Source organism: Rhamphochromis longiceps, linkage group LG3 (genome assembly GCF_057381845.1).
Source record: "Rhamphochromis longiceps isolate RC_006_pf linkage group LG3, R_longiceps_female_GT1.1, whole genome shotgun sequence".
Lineage (NCBI taxonomy): Eukaryota > Metazoa > Chordata > Actinopteri > Cichliformes > Cichlidae > Rhamphochromis > Rhamphochromis longiceps.
The window spans coordinates 68,195,946-68,215,579 of record NC_140559.1 but is presented as its reverse complement, the minus strand read 5'-3'; the positions used below and the strand labels follow the sequence as shown (position 1 = coordinate 68,215,579).

The following is a 19,634-nucleotide window of genomic DNA, read 5'->3' as shown; positions in this document are numbered from 1 at the left end:
CTCTGAGAGTCCCACTGATGAGGTGTTTGTGTGGAAATCTCTTACTGGGACCAAAGAGAGAAAAAGCCCTGGTCCTGATGCTGTGGGAGGGAAATGATTGAAGTGTGCTGTGAGGAACTGACTGGGAGATTTTCACACATTTTCCAGTCCTCCTTGGAACAACAGGAAGTTCCCAGCATATGGAAACAAAGGTTAAGTGTCCTATGGCACTCAGTGATGATGGTGCTGTGGCCCCACCACCTCCACCTCTTTGTAAAGGAACTAACTGTAATCTGAAGCTTCAAATGGAACTAAGACTTCCTCCACTAGGTGGCAGTGTCTGATGAGAAAGTGTTAGTGGAGCTGGCCTGGAGTCAGAAACAGGAAGATGCAGGATTTGGGCTGAAATGGGGAAAAGTGGTTCGCACTAGTGCCTTAAAGCAAGAAGGTTGTAGGTTGAAGCTTGTTGGCCTTTCTGTGGAGGTTGGATGTTCTCCCACAGTCCAATGAAATGCTGCTTAGGTTCATTGGTGCTTCTAAATTGGCTGTAGGTGTGGATGTGAGAGAGTGCTTCTCTGTCTCTCTCTGTTGGCCCTGTGATGGACTGCTCACCTGTGCAGGTGGACCACGCCTCTTGCCCTATGACAGCTAGGGCACAGGCTGCAGCCCTGTGAGCCTAAGCTGAATAAACAGTTAGCAAAAATGATCCATAGATGGCCTGAAATCCCCCAGTTAGCAGTTTGGTAGATAGCTATGACATGCTAATCCCATCCAGCAGCTGTATTCTACCTGTAAGCTGATCCCTGCTGAGCCAAAGCACTTTTTCATATACAAATTACAACCTTTAATAGAAACCTATTGGTCAGCATCTTATTAGCCTGCTGTTAGCTTCATTCCACAGAAAACTGAGAGAAACTAACAAAGTTGATAAAGAATAAAGAGAAATGTGCTGATTTAAAGCCTTTGAAGTGCTTCAGATGATCTCTGTCCACTTCTGTCCACTCATTCATTCATGTAAGCTTTCTAATGCAGCTTTGATCTTCACAGTCTGCTTCATGAAACTCATTCTAACCCTGAATGTCAGAGTGTTCCTCCTTCTCTTTCCCATCATTCATGCTGGCAGTGGAGGAGATTTGGATGTTGGACTGTGTTTTGGATGATGTGTGTATGTTTGTGTTGGACTGCTGTCTGTAAAGCAAACGCACATTTTGCTTTGGATTTCAGTGTCAGACAGACTTTAAGGTGGAATGAAGAGTTGGAGAGTTTCACAGTGAATTATCCAGTGGAGGATTTTTCTTCTTCTTTGAAGGTTTGAAATGTGAACATTGTTCTGCTGCAGTCAATGGACTAAACCAGAGAAGAAGAAAACAGACTTTACCATGAAGATCCTCAGTGTGGATCAGTATAATATCAGCCTGATGTCTGCAGTTTAGTGTCAGCACAACTTTCACATCATATTCATCTCAGCACAACTAAAACATGCTGACTGACCTCAGAGTTTCAAGTCCACATCCTGGACTCTCCAGGAAACCACACAGATGCTTCACTCCTGAATCCTGCAGCTTGTTGTTGGAGCTCAGCTCCAGCTCTCTCAGATGGGAGGGGTTGGACTTCAGTGCTGCTGCCAGATAATCACAGCTGATCTCTGACAAACCACAGCCCCTCAATCTGTATAAAGAATGAAAGATGTAAGTTTATTAGACAAAGTGTGAGCTTGAAATCATTCAGTGTTTCATCATCTGTTCAGAGCTGAAGAAGGTTCAGAATGTAGAAGTTTAGAAAATGGAAACTCCAAACAGCTGACAGAGTTCATACGCCTTTGTCAGGGTCAAATTCAAGCAAGACCATGTGAAAATTAAAACACATCATCCTAGGTGAACTTAAACACCTTTGTTCCCCTTTTGTTAAGACATAGAAAAGTACACCACACAAAAATACTGCAAAAGGAAACGGTCGCCTTATATACATAGTGTATAAACTCAAAATGCACATTTCACTTCAAATTAAGATTAAGGCTTTGAACAGATCACATAGTTCAGTTCAACATATAAGACTTTAAGAATGCACAAGCATCTACTTAAAATCTATTTAATTTATCATCCATGATATTATTTTGTACAATTCCAATGTATTTTGTTCATCTCCCTTAAATAAACAGGCAGTCTTAAAGTATGAAATATTCATATACAAACACATATAAATGTGTGTACTGTCTCAGTGGCTGATAGTACCCCACAGGCCTCAGTGTGAGCTTGAAGACATTTATAATGTTTAAGTAGTTTAATGTGCAGGTGCTGACGATAAACACATTTTGAATGAAAGCCGGGGAACTTTGGTAGCACAGAAACAAGTGGCTATTCTTTGTGACTATATGGATCACTCACAATACCATTATTTCACACAAAGGCACCAAATTAATACTCAAAAAAGCTGCAGCAATACACACAAATATAAACAGTACTTGGTGACAACTTTGCTTTTAGCCTTTAACCCTTCTTGACTACTTTTGATGTGGCCTCTATATTTTACCTTTAAAAACAGTTCATCTTGCCAATCTGTTATTTTCTCATTTTGACCAACTGTATCAGCACAATTTATCTAAATTCAGACAAAATTTAAAATACAAGTAGAAAGTGATATTTTGACTGTAAAAACCACACACATGTTTAACGAATCATCTTCATAACTTGAAATGCAAATAGAGATTGTACATTTTTAAAAATACGCACACGTTTTGCAAACAACAAAGTTATATGGTACTATTTAGCAAAAAATGCAGCCAAGGCTCAGACGTTTTTCATATAATCATTTCAAACTATTTACAGAACAATCAGGTGTCAAACAATAGTTTGTGTCACTCTAACACATATGAGAACAGCACAGGGATAAACCTGCAGGTCTGACAGCAGGTGTGTCACTCAGCGTTTACACTGCAATCTGCCTTTGTTGGCTTTAAGGCAGCAACTGTGACGATCACTAGTAGAACTGACACACAAAACAAAACAACAGCTACACACTAAATACACAAGACAACAAACTAACTTGAGACCAAACACGGTAAACGTCACAAATCTCTCACGTATCAAAACTCTCTCTCTCTTTCGCTCACTCGCTCTCTCTTGCCGGTCACTCCTAAAACTTCCCCCTTTTGCTAAACAACCAAATGTCATGTTTCCATATCATTTTTGATTGGTCGACATGGTACATTTTCCCACCTATAGGGCTTTGGAGCGTGATGTCACGGGAGATGGGCCATGCCCCCTTCCGCCATGACAGTAGGCCAGCCAAAGGATACCATTTCAGCTATGGATCGTACGTGTTGTGTTGTCGGTTGCAACGTTAGATCACACGATCGTGAAGGCAAGAAGCTGGATAACGGGCTCTCTTTTCATCGTTTTCCATCCTGGAGGCAACGTGAGGGATCCCATGTATCCGATATTACTAAACAAAGACGTCAGGCTTGGATTGCAGCGGTGAGACGAGCGGATATCGAGTTCTCTGCAATCCCCAGCTTTTTGTTGGTTTGCTCACGGCATTTTCTTTCCGGTGAGTTCTAAATTAATTCATATCACTCTTGAAAGGCTTTTAGTGTTATTTTCAACGTGCTGAGGTCATAGATAATGAGATAAAACATGCTAATGTGTGATGCTGCAGAACCACATCATGTCGACTGAGTAGCTTATGATTTGGCATTATTGCAGGCAAACCAGCATATGAAATGGATGTAACAAATCCAGACTGGGCACCAACACTGCACATGGGGCATGACGACATACCTGTATCAGACTCGGACCGGCACTCAAGGCGTACGCAACGGAAGCGAAAAAGAGCACCCATCGGAGGTAAACAACCCCCCCCCCTCTAAAAACATACTAAATTGCTATCACTGTACACTAATCCGCACATAACTTCCAGATGAATCACACACCTGTCATTGGAATATTGGTGTACATTTACCTTATGTCTAATTTTATCTTACAGGCTTTCGTTATGCAGCTGCAGAGTCTGAAGGTGTGCCCCGTGCAGAAGTGATTGATGAAGATCTGACAGAAGACCAACAGCAAAATCACAATGTCATGGAGGCAGTGGACAGCAGTTGTGTTGGACAAGTGGAGGTTGAGGTACCAGCTGCAAATGTGGATATACTGAAGAAATGTAAACCTTTTAAAATGATGACAGATTACAAACTCTCAGCTGTGTCTGTAATCAAACCTCTGTAACTTTGCTTCACTTCAGCAGCATCAGCTCATGTTCACATGTTGATTCATGGTTTGCTTCAGTTTTTGATGGACTGCAGAATATTTTGAAGGTTATCTGCTATAAAAAGCCAGAACAGGAAAATCTGCTTCATGTGTTTCTGTTTGATCCTCAGTGACTTTGACACAAAGGCCTCTGCTGTGATGATCACACCTCTGATCAAGTCTCACAGTGTCAGCTTTGTTTTTATACATATGGATATGTGCTGATAAATGATCAGAGTTATAATATTTCCCACTGCCTGCTGTGTGCCGTGACCTTTGACCTGCTAAAGACAGTCAGCTGTGGATTATTCATTGTTGTGTCTGATACTTAGAACTGTGAGGAAGAACACTACACAGTTAATCAGGGTCCCCTCTCTCTGAATCAGGGAAGGTGGGCAGGCCGCGTGTGGGCCACGGGCCATACGTTGAGTCTCACTGTTTGAAATGTGAACATTGTTCTGCTGCAGTCAATGGACTAAACCAGAGAAGAAGAAAACAGACTTTACCATGAAGATCCTCAGTGTGGATCAGTATAATATCAGCCTGATGTCTGCAGTTTAGTGTCAGCACAACTTTCACATCATATTCATCTCAGCACAACTAAAACATGCTGACTGACCCCAGAGTTTCAAGTCCACATCCTGGACTCTCCAGGAAACCACACAGATGCTTCACTCCTGAATCCTGCAGCTTGTTGTTCCTGCTCAGGTCCAGCTCTCTCAGATGGGAGGGGTTGGACTTCAGTGCTGCTGCCAGATAATCACAGCTGATCTCTGACAAACCACAGCGACTCAATCTGTATAAAGAATGAAAGATGTAAGTTTATTAGACAAAGTGTGAGCTTGAAATCATTCAGTGTTTCATCATCTGTTCAGAGCTGAAGAAGGTTCAGAATGTAGAAGTTTAGAAAATGGAAACTCCAAACAGCTGACAGAGTTCATACGCCTTTGTCAGGGTCAAATTCAAGCAAGACCATGTGAAAATTAAAACACATCATCCTAGGTGAACTTAAACACCTTTGTTCCCCTTTTGTTAAGACATAGAAAAGTACACCACACAAAAATACTGCAAAAGGAAACGGTCGCCTTATATACATAGTGTATAAACTCAAAATGCACATTTCACTTCAAATTAAGATTAAGGCTTTGAACAGATCACATAGTTCAGTTCAACATATAAGACTTTAAGAATGCACAAGCATCTACTTAAAATCTATTTAATTTATCATCCATGATATTATTTTGTACAATTCCAATGTATTTTGTTCATCTCCCTTAAATAAACAGGCAGTCTTAAAGTATGAAATATTCATATACAAACACATATAAATGTGTGTACTGTCTCAGTGGCTGATAGTACCCCACAGGCCTCAGTGTGAGCTTGAAGACATTTATAATGTTTAAGTAGTTTAATGTGCAGGTGCTGACGATAAACACATTTTGAATGAAAGCCGGGGAACTTTGGTAGCACAGAAACAAGTGGCTATTCTTTGTGACTATATGGATCACTCACAATACCATTATTTCACACAAAGGCACCAAATTAATACTCAAAAAAGCTGCAGCAATACACACAAATATAAACAGTACTTGGTGACAACTTTGCTTTTAGCCTTTAACCCTTCTTGACTACTTTTGATGTGGCCTCTATATTTTACCTTTAAAAACAGTTTATCTTGCCAATCTGTTATTTTCTCATTTTGACCAACTGTATCAGCACAATTTATCTAAATTCAGACAAAATTTAAAATACAAGTAGAAAGTGATATTTTGACTGTAAAAACCACACACATGTTTAACGAATCATCTTCATAACTTGAAATGCAAATAGAGATTGTACACTTTTAAAAATACGCACACGTTTTGCAAACAACAAAGTTATATGGTACTATTTAGCAAAAAATGCAGCCAAGGCTCAGACGTTTTTCATATAATCATTTCAAACTATTTACAGAACAATCAGGTGTCAAACAATAGTTTGTGTCACTCTAACACATATGAGAACAGCACAGGGATAAACCTGCAGGTCTGACAGCAGGTGTGTCACTCAGCGTTTACACTGCAATCTGCCTTTGTTGGCTTTAAGGCAGCAACTGTGACGATCACTAGTAGAACTGACACACAAAACAAAACAACAGCTACACACTAAATACACAAGACAACAAACTAACTTGAGACCAAACACGGTAAACGTCACAAATCTCTCACGTATCAAAACTCTCTCTCTCTTTCGCTCACTCGCTCTCTCTTGCCGGTCACTCCTAAAACTTCCCCCTTTTGCTAAACAACCAAATGTCATGTTTCCATATCATTTTTGATTGGTCGACATGGTACATTTTCCCACCTATAGGGCTTTGGAGCGTGATGTCACGGGAGATGGGCCACGCCCCCTTCCGCCATGACAGTAGGCCAGCCAAAGGATACCATTTCAGCTATGGATCGTACGTGTTGTGTTGTCGGTTGCAACGTTAGATCACACGATCGTGAAGGCAAGAAGCTGGATAACGGGCTCTCTTTTCATCGTTTTCCATCCTGGAGGCAACGTGAGGGATCCCATGTATCCGATATTACTAAACAAAGACGTCAGGCTTGGATTGCAGCGGTGAGACGAGCGGATATCGAGTTCTCTGCAATCCCCAGCTTTTTGTTGGTTTGCTCACGGCATTTTCTTTCCGGTGAGTTCTAAATTAATTCATATCACTCTTGAAAGGCTTTTAGTGTTATTTTCAACGTGCTGAGGTCATAGATAATGAGATAAAACATGCTAATGTGTGATGCTGCAGAACCACATCATGTCGACTGAGTAGCTTATGATTTGGCATTATTGCAGGCAAACCAGCATATGAAATGGATGTAACAAATCCAGACTGGGCACCAACACTGCACATGGGGCATGACGACATACCTGTATCAGACTCGGACCGGCACGCAAGGCGTACGCAACGGAAGCGAAAAAGAGCACCCATCGGAGGTAAACAACCCCCCCCCCCTCTAAAAACATACTAAATTGCTATCACTGTACACTAATCCGCACATAACTTCCAGATGAATCACACACCTGTCATTGGAATATTGGTGTACATTTACCTTATGTCTAATTTTATCTTACAGGCTTTCGTTATGCAGCTGCAGAGTCTGAAGGTGTGCCCCGTGCAGAAGTGATTGATGAAGATCTGACAGAAGACCAACAGCAAAATCACAATGTCATGGAGGCAGTGGACAGCAGTTGTGTTGGACAAGTGGAGGTTGAGGTACCAGCTGCAAATGTGGATATACTGAAGAAATGTAAACCTTTTAAAATGATGACAGATTACAAACTCTCAGCTGTGTCTGTAATCAAACCTCTGTAACTTTGCTTCACTTCAGCAGCATCAGCTCATGTTCACATGTTGATTCATGGTTTGCTTCAGTTTTTGATGGACTGCAGAATATTTTGAAGGTTATCTGCTATAAAAAGCCAGAACAGGAAAATCTGCTTCATGTGTTTCTGTTTGATCCTCAGTGACTTTGACACAAAGGCCTCTGCTGTGATGATCACACCTCTGATCAAGTCTCACAGTGTCAGCTTTGTTTTTATACATATGGATATGTGCTGATAAATGATCAGAATTATAATATTTCCCACTGTCTGCTGTGTGCCGTGACCTTTGACCTGCTAAAGACAGTCAGCTGTGGATTATTCATTGTTGTGTCTGATACGTAGAACTGTGAGGAAGAACACTACACAGTTAATCAGGGTCCCCTCTCTCTGAATCAGGAAAGGTGGGCAGGCCGCGTGTGGGCCGCGGGCCATACGTTGAGTCTCACTGTTTGAAATGTGAACATTGTTCTGCTGCAGTCAATGGACTAAACCAGAGAAGAAGAAAACAGACTTTACCATGAAGATCCTCAGTGTGGATCAGTATAATATCAGCCTGATGTCTGCAGTTTAGTGTCAGCACAACTTTCACATCATATTCATCTCAGCACAACTAAAACATGCTGACTGACCTCAGAGTTTCAAGTCCACATCCTGGACTCTCCAGGAAACCACACAGATGCTTCACTCCTGAATCCTGCAGCTCGTTCCAGCTCAGGTCCAGCTCTCTCAGATGGGAGGGGTTGGACTTCAGTGCTGCTGCCAGATAATCACAGCTGATCTCTGACAAACCACAGCTCTCCAATCTGTATAAAGAATGAAAGATGTAAGTTTATTAGACAAAGTGTGAGCTTGAAATCATTCAGTGTTTCATCATCTGTTCAGAGCTGAAGAAGGTTCAGAATGTAGAAGTTTAGAAAATGGAAACTCCAAACAGCTGACAGAGTTCATACGCCTTTGTCAGGGTCAAATTCAAGCAAGACCATGTGAAAATTAAAACACATCATCCTAGGTGAACTTAAACACCTTTGTTCCCCTTTTGTTAAGACATAGAAAAGTACACCACACAAAAATACTGCAAAAGGAAACGGTCGCCTTATATACATAGTGTATAAACTCAAAATGCACATTTCACTTCAAATTAAGATTAAGGCTTTGAACAGATCACATAGTTCAGTTCAACATATAAGACTTTAAGAATGCACAAGCATCTACTTAAAATCTATTTAATTTATCATCCATGATATTATTTTGTACAATTCCAATGTATTTTGTTCATCTCCCTTAAATAAACAGGCAGTCTTAAAGTATGAAATATTCATATACAAACACATATAAATGTGTGTACTGTCTCAGTGGCTGATAGTACCCCACAGGCCTCAGTGTGAGCTTGAAGACATTTATAATGTTTAAGTAGTTTAATGTGCAGGTGCTGACGATAAACACATTTTGAATGAAAGCCGGGGAACTTTGGTAGCACAGAAACAAGTGGCTATTCTTTGTGACTATATGGATCACTCACAATACCATTATTTCACACAAAGGCACCAAATTAATACTCAAAAAAGCTGCAGCAATACACACAAATATAAACAGTACTTGGTGACAACTTTGCTTTTAGCCTTTAACCCTTCTTGACTACTTTTGATGTGGCCTCTATATTTTACCTTTAAAAACAGTTTATCTTGCCAATCTGTTATTTTCTCATTTTGACCAACTGTATCAGCACAATTTATCTAAATTCAGACAAAATTTAAAATACAAGTAGAAAGTGATATTTTGACTGTAAAAACCACACACATGTTTAACGAATCATCTTCATAACTTGAAATGCAAATAGAGATTGTACACTTTTAAAAATACGCACACGTTTTGCAAACAACAAAGTTATATGGTACTATTTAGCAAAAAATGCAGCCAAGGCTCAGACGTTTTTCATATAATCATTTCAAACTATTTACAGAACAATCAGGTGTCAAACAATAGTTTGTGTCACTCTAACACATATGAGAACAGCACAGGGATAAACCTGCAGGTCTGACAGCAGGTGTGTCACTCAGCGTTTACACTGCAATCTGCCTTTGTTGGCTTTAAGGCAGCAACTGTGACGATCACTAGTAGAACTGACACACAAAACAAAACAACAGCTACACACTAAATACACAAGACAACAAACTAACTTGAGACCAAACACGGTAAACGTCACAAATCTCTCACGTATCAAAACTCTCTCTCTCTTTCGCTCACTCGCTCTCTCTTGCCGGTCACTCCTAAAACTTCCCCCTTTTGCTAAACAACCAAATGTCATGTTTCCATATCATTTTTGATTGGTCGACATGGTACATTTTCCCACCTATAGGGCTTTGGAGCGTGATGTCACGGGAGATGGGCCACGCCCCCTTCCGCCATGACAGTAGGCCAGCCAAAGGATACCATTTCAGCTATGGATCGTACGTGTTGTGTTGTCGGTTGCAACGTTAGATCACACGATCGTGAAGGCAAGAAGCTGGATAACGGGCTCTCTTTTCATCGTTTTCCATCCTGGAGGCAACGTGAGGGATCCCATGTATCCGATATTACTAAACAAAGACGTCAGGCTTGGATTGCAGCGGTGAGACGAGCGGATATCGAGTTCTCTGCAATCCCCAGCTTTTTGTTGGTTTGCTCACGGCATTTTCTTTCCGGTGAGTTCTAAATTAATTCATATCACTCTTGAAAGGCTTTTAGTGTTATTTTCAACGTGCTGAGGTCATAGATAATGAGATAAAACATGCTAATGTGTGATGCTGCAGAACCACATCATGTCGACTGAGTAGCTTATGATTTGGCATTATTGCAGGCAAACCAGCATATGAAATGGATGTAACAAATCCAGACTGGGCACCAACACTGCACATGGGGCATGACGACATACCTGTATCAGACTCGGACCGGCACTCAAGGCGTACGCAACGGAAGCGAAAAAGAGCACCCATCGGAGGTAAACAACCCCCCCCCCTCTAAAAACATACTAAATTGCTATCACTGTACACTAATCCGCACATAACTTCCAGATGAATCACACACCTGTCATTGGAATATTGGTGTACATTTACCTTATGTCTAATTTTATCTTACAGGCTTTCGTTATGCAGCTGCAGAGTCTGAAGGTGTGCCCCGTGCAGAAGTGATTGATGAAGATCTGACAGAAGACCAACAGCAAAATCACAATGTCATGGAGGCAGTGGACAGCAGTTGTGTTGGACAAGTGGAGGTTGAGGTACCAGCTGCAAATGTGGATATACTGAAGAAATGTAAACCTTTTAAAATGATGACAGATTACAAACTCTCAGCTGTGTCTGTAATCAAACCTCTGTAACTTTGCTTCACTTCAGCAGCATCAGCTCATGTTCACATGTTGATTCATGGTTTGCTTCAGTTTTTGATGGACTGCAGAATATTTTGAAGGTTATCTGCTATAAAAAGCCAGAACAGGAAAATCTGCTTCATGTGTTTCTGTTTGATCCTCAGTGACTTTGACACAAAGGCCTCTGCTGTGATGATCACACCTCTGATCAAGTCTCACAGTGTCAGCTTTGTTTTTATACATATGGATATGTGCTGATAAATGATCAGAATTATAATATTTCCCACTGTCTGCTGTGTGCCGTGACCTTTGACCTGCTAAAGACAGTCAGCTGTGGATTATTCATTGTTGTGTCTGATACTTAGAACTGTGAGGAAGAACACTACACAGTTAATCAGGGTCCCCTCTCTCTGAATCAGGAAAGGTGGGCAGGCCGCGTGTGGGCCGCGGGCCATACGTTGAGTCTCACTGTTTGAAATGTGAACATTGTTCTGCTGCAGTCAATGGACTAAACCAGAGAAGAAGAAAACAGACTTTACCATGAAGATCCTCAGTGTGGATCAGTATAATATCAGCCTGATGTCTGCAGTTTAGTGTCAGCACAACTTTCACATCATATTCATCTCAGCACAACTAAAACATGCTGACTGACCCCAGAGTTTCAAGTCCACATCCTGGACTCTCCAGGAAACCACACAGATGCTTCACTCCTGAATCCTGCAGCTTCTTGTTCAGGCTCAGGTCCAGCTGTCTCAAATGGGAGGGGTTGGACTTCAGTGCTGCTGCCAGATAATCACAGCTGATCTCTGACAAACCACAGTCCATCAATCTGTATGAAGAATGAAAGATGTAAGTTTATTAGACAAAGTGTGAGCTTGAAATCATTCAGTGTTTCATCATCTGTTCAGAGCTGAAGAAGGTTCAGAATGTAGAAGTTTAGAAAATGGAAACTCCAAACAGCTGAAGCCAACAGGAAGCAGCTTCAAACAAACACAACAAGAGAAAAAACTCTGAATGTTTCACATTAAAGTCGTACATTTATCATAAAAACAGGACAAAGACTTGAAAAAGTCGTGTTTTTCCTTCCAGGAACCACAAGGCTTCACTTTTAAAGGTGAAGTGTGAAAGAAATGGACATATTTGAAGTCCAACACCTTTTTCCAGTCACATTATTAAAGCAGACAAACTACAAGCTCATTTTCATTCCAACAAGTCATCTTCTGACCTGGACTAACAACACTGGTCTCTATGTGCAGCTGGCTGTGAGACCAGTGCTCAGGGAGCGTCTACAAAGTGCAACACTGAAAGAACATCACACAGTAGCTTTGTCCCAAAACGTCGGCTGCATCCTTCGGAGGACCCGGTATTCGCGGTCTACGTGGGCCGGGTCCTTCAAAGACCGAAAAGGCTGGAAGTGCGAGGCTGTGAAATGGGACGGTCTAGCCTTCAGATTTGCGTCACCGCTGTCTTTGTGGAGTTTAATAAACTCGGCCGTCTGCTCCTTGCTATCTAAAATATAACAGGACACTGGCGTAAACTCTCGACCGTCTCACACTTCTGTTTAATCAGTTTCCTGTTTAACGTTTATTCAGCTGTGTGAAAATCCCGGAGGAACTTTGATCTCAGCCAAACCGATTTACTCCGGAACAAATAAAACACAGAAAAAAGGCAAACAATTACATTTTTAAGTTATCCGAGTGACTTATATATCGTGTTTAACCTGAGTAGCGAAAGAGCGGGGTCTGAAAACGATGAAGCCGGGCGTCCGCTGCTCTCGCTGGCTGGAGTGACCATTGAACCCCCCGGCTTGCTAGCGAGCGGGTGGGGAACAGACGTCTCCGAAAACGTCGGCACACTTTTGCAAATATGCGATGTCTTGATAAACCAAGCAGATATTTGAAGTTTACACAGCTACTTTCTCGCCTGAAAATATGTTAAAAGTTTATTTTGTGACCCAGAAAGATTAATAAGAGTAATTTGAAAACTTAGTAGCAGCCGCCATTGTTGGCAGCTGAAATTTGGCTGGGATATGAATTCTGGGACACACCCGACGAATCCTTCAAATTCGGGGAAATGAAGGACGCATTTGTCGGGCACATTTGAAGGAGTCGACAAATACGGACAGCCTTCATCGCCTGGCTGTGACGTAATCGGCCTTCAAATGCAGCCTCTGGAGGATGCAGCCGACGTTTTGGGACACAGCTACTAATTTGCTTCCATCATCCAACCTGAAGAGGAAACAGAGACGCCTCCCCTCCAAAGTAAAAGCTGCTCCTTTTGGACACAGTATCAAAGAAAGTCTACAGTATAACATAGAAAAGACAGAACAAAGTTTTGGTTGTTTTTAAATTGTGCAGAAATGAAACTACACTAAGCTCAATTATGTGACAGACATTTCATCCCATGTCAGTTTGGCCTCATCCTGGGCCGGATTATCCAGCACACACTCTGACCACAGGTCCATGTTGAGCAGGATGAGCTGCTGGCTAATCTGGAGGCTGTAGCAGCAGCTCACAGTCACAGTGGATTTCCACTCATGAAAAAGCTCTGGCTGCTTCATTTCTCATCTCATATCAGAGACTTTAATGCTTCACTGAAGCTGTACTGTGATGCTTCCATATCCCAGTGAGGCCTCCATAATGATTTCAGCTGTTCTGTACACACACTGTGTGCCCTGTATGGCTCAAAGTCTCTGCAGCCTGTTTTTATCTGCTATCATCAGATCTTCATCATCCTCATTCACATCCCTCACACACTCTACAGCCTCATCAGCACTGACTTCATCTTCACTGACTGATGGAGCACAACATGAACCTGTGGAGGCTGAAACACTGTCCTGTCAAACATCTCCCCGTCACCACTCCACTTCTGTCAGCCTTTAAATGAACCCTGCTCAAGTCTGTCACTTCTGTTTGGAGCCAAAAGAGGTTAAAGATTATGCCACTACATTCTTGTCTAGAAAATATTAAAGTGTATTTGGTGACACACAAAAAAGGGTAAAAGTATAGTTTGGGTCCACACATGTCCAAACCCTGGTGTGTAGGCCTACTTAGTATTGAGAAAAGCCCACTAAAAGAACGCCCACCAGACCAAAGCAATGGTGTTGACTTGATCAGCATTAACCCCGCCCCCTGACTTTGATGGGTGAAGCTGACAAATAAAATGTATTTATGAACAGCGATGCAGGGCCAGGAGTAGCAACGTGAATTAAATAAATACATCATTAAATAATTCATTAAATGTGTCAGTAAAATAATTAAAATAGAAAACAAACCAACAAAATATGTAATTAACTAATTTGAATTGTACATAAATACTTAATGAATTATTTTAAATGAAATTAACCGATAATTCATTGTGATTTTGTTTTGTGTTTTGATGAGCTAATAATCAGCTCTCTTTTTCTCATTGTTGTTCTAAGCTGCTTATCCAAAGGTAAGGCACTACCTGTTGAATTATTTCCAAAGTGTGCCAAATTGGACATTACAAATTAAAGTCTACTCACTGAAATTACTGGGGAATGTCTGCTTTGATTTTGATGAGAATCTCATGACAGTACTGAGGATTTAATGCAGTTGGACTGCTAAAAATGATTGAATGCGGTTGGACCGCTAAAGGATTTAATACGGTTGGACCGTGGAAAGCAGTTGGACTGCTGAGTGATTTTAGTATATTAGGGAATTTGGTTATTGTTTGGGGTGGAGCCCGTATTGGTTATAAGGTTGGACCTGCTTCAGTCTTACACTTTTTTGGCTGTTTTACTGTTGTTCCAAAGTATTATAAATTATTCAAGAACGTTTGTAAATGTCCCTGTTTCCATTGGACCTGAGTGACGTACAAAGACAGAGAGGGAGAGAAAGGAGAGAGAGGATGGAGACAGCAAAGAGAGAGCAAACACAAACAGGTGAGAGTGGACAGGTGACCAAGGTCAGCAACCAATCAGAGAGCTTCTGTTTGACCCACAGTCACTGATGATGACTGCACATAACCAAGCAGTGTGTTACTCTGATATCAAATATGGATCCTGCTCTTATAATAATGATCATCAGATGATATTATTGTGTTATTTTGTAGCTGAATACGATGTTTGTGTGATTATCAGTGAAAGAAGCAGTGAGGAGGATGGAGAGAGAGAGAGGACAGAGGGTGAAGTTAGAAACACTAAAAGGATTTTTCATGGATTTCATGGATGATTTGAGTGATTTCCAGCAGGACACTTAAACATGTCAGTGGACGTCCTAAAGAACATATTCACTGATATGAAACGTGTCATTGAACAGGATTAATATCAGTGGAAACATGGTGGAAACAGCTGTGACTGCATGGATGTGACACACTTCAAATCTGTTCTCCACTCTTGGATTTGGGATCCATGGAGCTGCTGCTGAGTCTGTACAATAAAGGAATGGTGTGGAAGGTTGCAGCGTACGGACACAAACACTTTGTGGTTACAATCTGATTTTATTTTCAAAATTAAACTACTAACCTACACTGATCAATGATGTTAATGATCACATCTGGACTCACCCAGCCTTTCTGCAGTTCCTCACAGCTGGAATCAGTCTCTGTCGTCCCCGCTCTGATGTGTTGTACTTCAGCAGGTCCAACTCATCCAGAACCTCCTCTGACATCTGCAGCATGAAGGCCAGAGCTGAGCACTGGATCTCAGAGAGTTCCTTCTTTGATCTGTTCTCTGACTTCAGGAACTCTTGGATCTCCTGATGTACTGAGAGGTGGTTCATCTCCATCAGACAGTGGAAGATGTTGATGCTTCTGTCAGGAGAGATTCCATCACTGTTCATCTCCTTCAGGTTGTTGATGACTCTCTGGATGGTTCCTGGACTGATCTCTGTCTGACCCAGCAGACCTACTAAGAGTCTCTGGTTGGACTCCAGACAGAGGCCATGAAGGAAGCGAACAAATAGGTCCAGGTGGCCATTTTTACTCTGGAGGGATTTCTCCATGGCTCTCCTCAGAAATACATCAAGTGATTGGAGATCATCGTCATCAAAAAGACTGGAAATCATCTTGATTAAAGATTTTGGTTTAAGGAAGTTCTTCAGCACCTTTGTCTTCCTGTTGGTGTGACAGTGGAACATGTAGACAGCAGCCAGAAACTCCTGAATGCTCAGATGAACAAAGCAGTAGACTGGTTTCTGGAAGATCACACACTCTCTTTTGAAGATCTCTGTACAAACTCCGGAGTACACCGAGGCCTCTGTCACATCCAGACCACACTGCTCCAGGTCTTCTTGGTAGAACATGATGTTTCCTTTCTCCAGATGTTCAAACGCCAGCCTCCCCAGCTTCAGAAGAACTTCCCTGTCAGCCTCCGTCAGCTCCTGTGGACTCGTCTCATGTCCCTCGTGGTACTTGTTCTTCTTCCTCTTTGTCTGAACCAGCAGGAAGTGTGAGTACATGTCAGTCAGGGTCTTGGGCAGTTCTCCTCTCTGCTCTGTAGTCAACATGTGCTCCAGAACTGTAGCAGTGATCCAGCAGAAGACTGGGATACTACACATGATGTGGAGGCTCCTGGATGTCTTCATGTGGGAGATGATTCTGCTGGACAGCTCTTCATCACTGAATCTCCTCCTGAAGTACTCCTCCTTCTGGGCGTCAGTGAAGCCTCGTACTTCTGTTAGCCTGTCAACACATGTAGGAGGGATCTGATTGGCTGCTGCGGGTCGGGAAGTTATCCAGACGAGAGCCGAGGGAAGCAGATTCCCCTGGATGAGGTTTGTCAGCAGCTGGCTGACTGATGACTTCTGTGTGACATCAGACAGCAGCTTCCTGTTGGTGAAATCCAATGAAAGTCTGCTTTCATCCAGGCCGTCAAAGATGAACAAAAGCTGAGAGACAGCCAGCTTCTCTGCTGTGACCTTCTGTAATGTTGGATGGAAAACATGGAGCAGCTCCAGAAGACTGTACTGCTCATCTCTGATCAGGTTCAGCTCCCTGAATGAAAGCAGAACCACCACACTGACATGTTGGTTCTCCAAGCCCTCTGCCCAGTCCAGAGTGAACTTCTGCACTGAGAAGGTTTTTCCAACACCAGCCACGCCGTTGGTCAGAACCACTCTGACGGGTCTCTGTTGGTCAGGTAAGGCTTTAAAGATGTCCTGGCACCTGATTGGAGCGTCATGGAGGGCGTCCATCTTGGAAGCTGTCTCCAGCTGCCTCACCTCATGTTGGGTATGAACCTCTTCACTCTGTCCCTCTGTGATGTAGAGCTCAGTGTAGATGGTGTTGAGGAGGGTTCTACTTCCTGTTTCATCACTTCCTTCAGTCACACGTTCACATCTCCTCCTCAGACTGATCTTATGTTCATCTAAAACCTCCTGCAGACCAACATCTGCTGAAAGAAAGAAAAACAATGAGACTAAAGAGAAAGAAAACTCTTCAATGTCTGAACAACACAAGAAGTCCAGTTTTCAGAAATGAGTCCATCAGCAGACAGATGTTCAGTCTTACTTTGTACACAGCTGCTCTGACTGGCTGTCTGCAGTCCAGCTCTGCTTCTGGATCTTTCTCCACACTGGGGACAGGAGGAGTCTCCTGATGAAGCAGACTGGTCCCAGTATGAGGAGATGCACTGTCTGCAGAACCAGTGTCCACAGCTGGTAGAGACTGGATCCTTCAGGACGTCCTGACACAAAGCACAGCAGGACAGCTGCTCCTCATCACAAACACCACTCCTCTTCCTCTCTCTGTGAACACATTTCTTTATCACTAAAACATTTACTGTCAGTGAAAAACATCCAGATGTGACCAAACTGCAGTTCCTCACAGTTCCTTTGATTTCATCAACACTAATGAGCTGCTCTTCCTGTCTGCCTGTCTCATTAAACACTGAGTGATGAATACAAACTCAACACTTCCTGCAGACTTCCTGACTTCACAATAAAAGCTTTCCATCAGAGAGACAGTTATGACTTTCACTGTTTTACAGCCGCTGTGTGCAGATTATCTGGGTCAGTTCACTCTGAAGCAGCTTAGAAGTGTCCGTGTAGAGCCGTGGTCTGACACACAGAGACTTCTGATTTTCTCTGTTTAAACAAACATGATGAAGATGAGCAGGTTTCTCTTCTAGTATAAACTCTGTGTCTCTCTGGCTGGCTCATGATGGCTTTTCAGGTTTTATGTTTTGCTCTCTCCTGCTAGCGTTTTGCCTGCCTGGGTGGAGATTGTAATGGCCTCTCGCTCTTGGTCCACACAGCTATGATGATTACACCACCTGTTGCTGATTCACCTGGGCTTACCGGTAACCATTAAACGCTGCGGCATGGGGCAGTTTGTTGCTGGGACATTGACCCTCCTGTGTTCATGATCTCAGCTCCTTGCTAAGAAATCTCTCTCTTAATTCACCAGTTGGGTTAACTTTGTGTATACTTTGAGTAAATATTTCCCCGGACCTGGTTACAGACGCTTACCTGTGATTCCTGTGTGTGGCTGTGTGAGTGGAGAGCAGGACAAGAGTGACTGAAGAGGAGCGAGTGTGGACTCCCTTCCCTCTTTTCCCTGGAGCCCTGGACCCCCTCCCCAACTCACTGTACATATATAGAGCACTGTGGTTCACCCCTTTGGTAAATAAACTGTCACCTTTTTGTTTGTCAGAACTCAGTCTGTGCTTGAGTTCCTCTGTTAGCCATGACATTTTGTTGGTTCTCTCTCTTCAGGTCCCTGTAAGTGTTTGATCTAAAACATTATATTTATTCTGCTTTGATTGTTTTGTGTGCTGAGGGACATTGTTGCATGATCCACTTTTTCTTATCACTCAAATATCCTGATACTTTCAGAAAGTTGGAGAGCTCTCCTGGCTTGCTTAGTCTTTGCTCTGTACTGCAGTACTTGCACTGGTTTCACTGGACAAGTCTGCATGTGAATCTACAACTGATCTGACATTGTGGCACAAACACAGTAAACACTACGAGCACCTTGTTTCATGTGCAGTGGCTTTCTTCTCATTCTGTTACTGAACACTGTATGAAAAGCCTCTCACTGCCAGCATCCTTCCAGCCCCACGACAACAAGACCAACTCACATCTTCACAACACCAAGAATTTTTCCCCTTTTCTTTGGAGAAACTGAGAAGCCAATAGGATTGTAGCTCAAACTTGCCCACAGTCCTGCTTCATCACTGCTCACTCCTACCTGTGTTGGTGCTGAGTGGACAGTCATTAGGGTTGCCAACTCCCTGAAAAATAAATAAGGGACACCTCGTGGCCAGGGCCGGGCAACCTAGTTGTCTTCACCCTTCCCAGTGTGGTGAATTTTTTAGCTCTTTTTTGTGTGTGTGAAATTATTTTTTAACCATTTGACTTGAATTTGATTTAAGCAGATGCATATTCTATTCTTTGTGATATGACCATATGGGAAACAAATGATCCTTTAGCCATTTATTTTTAGCTCAAAATGACAACATTAACACAGTAAAACAGGTCTCTTTCTTAAACAGAAGCCTGTCATGCTTAACTTTTGAGAATAAAAGTAAATCTTTCTTTAAAAGAACTCTGTCCTGCTTAACTTAAAATTATATAAATTAATAGAAAGCAATAGAACGAAAAATATTCTTGTAACAGTGCACATATAGTGCATTTAGTACAATTGGCTTCAGCTGAGGTATTATTTCAGCTTTTCTAAAGCTAATCAGCTGCTCCTGTTTGTAAACCCGCTTGTTCCCATGATTACGCATCATAACTCATCATCATTAT

At 42.2% G+C, this 19,634-nt stretch overlaps 2 protein-coding genes across 2 annotated transcripts in view; both read right to left on the bottom strand.

Annotated features, from left to right (window-relative positions):
• Nucleotides 1-19,634, bottom strand: part of LOC146676521 (protein NLRC3-like) — a 107,517-nt gene that overhangs the window by 2,256 nt on the left and 85,627 nt on the right. The window lies entirely within an intron of this gene.
• On the bottom strand, nucleotides 1,420-17,264 carry LOC146676523 (protein NLRC3-like). The gene is made up of 5 exons (XM_085402204.1): nucleotides 15,451-17,264; nucleotides 11,576-11,752; nucleotides 8,210-8,383; nucleotides 4,840-5,016; nucleotides 1,420-1,647 (listed from the first exon to the last, which is right to left on the bottom strand). Exons 1-5 carry the CDS (start codon nucleotides 17,076-17,078, stop codon nucleotides 1,452-1,454), a joined length of 2,352 nt encoding a protein of 783 aa, XP_085258330.1. The 5' UTR covers nucleotides 17,079-17,264; the 3' UTR covers nucleotides 1,420-1,451.

What these genes read in the sequence shown, in the direction of transcription:
- LOC146676523 (XM_085402204.1), bottom strand. Translation starts at nt 17,078, where the DNA reads ATGGACGCCCTCCATGACGCTCCAATCAGGTGCCAGGACATCTTTAAA. An exon ending in AGGAACTGCAGAAAGGCTGG is followed by an intron (nt 11,753 to 15,450) that starts GTGAGTCCAGAT and finishes TTCTTCATACAG; the next exon opens with ATTGATGGACTGTGGTTTGT. An exon ending in TGTGGACTTGAAACTCTGAG is followed by an intron (nt 5,017 to 8,209) that starts GTCAGTCAGCAT and finishes TTCTTTATACAG; the next exon opens with ATTGAGTCGCTGTGGTTTGT.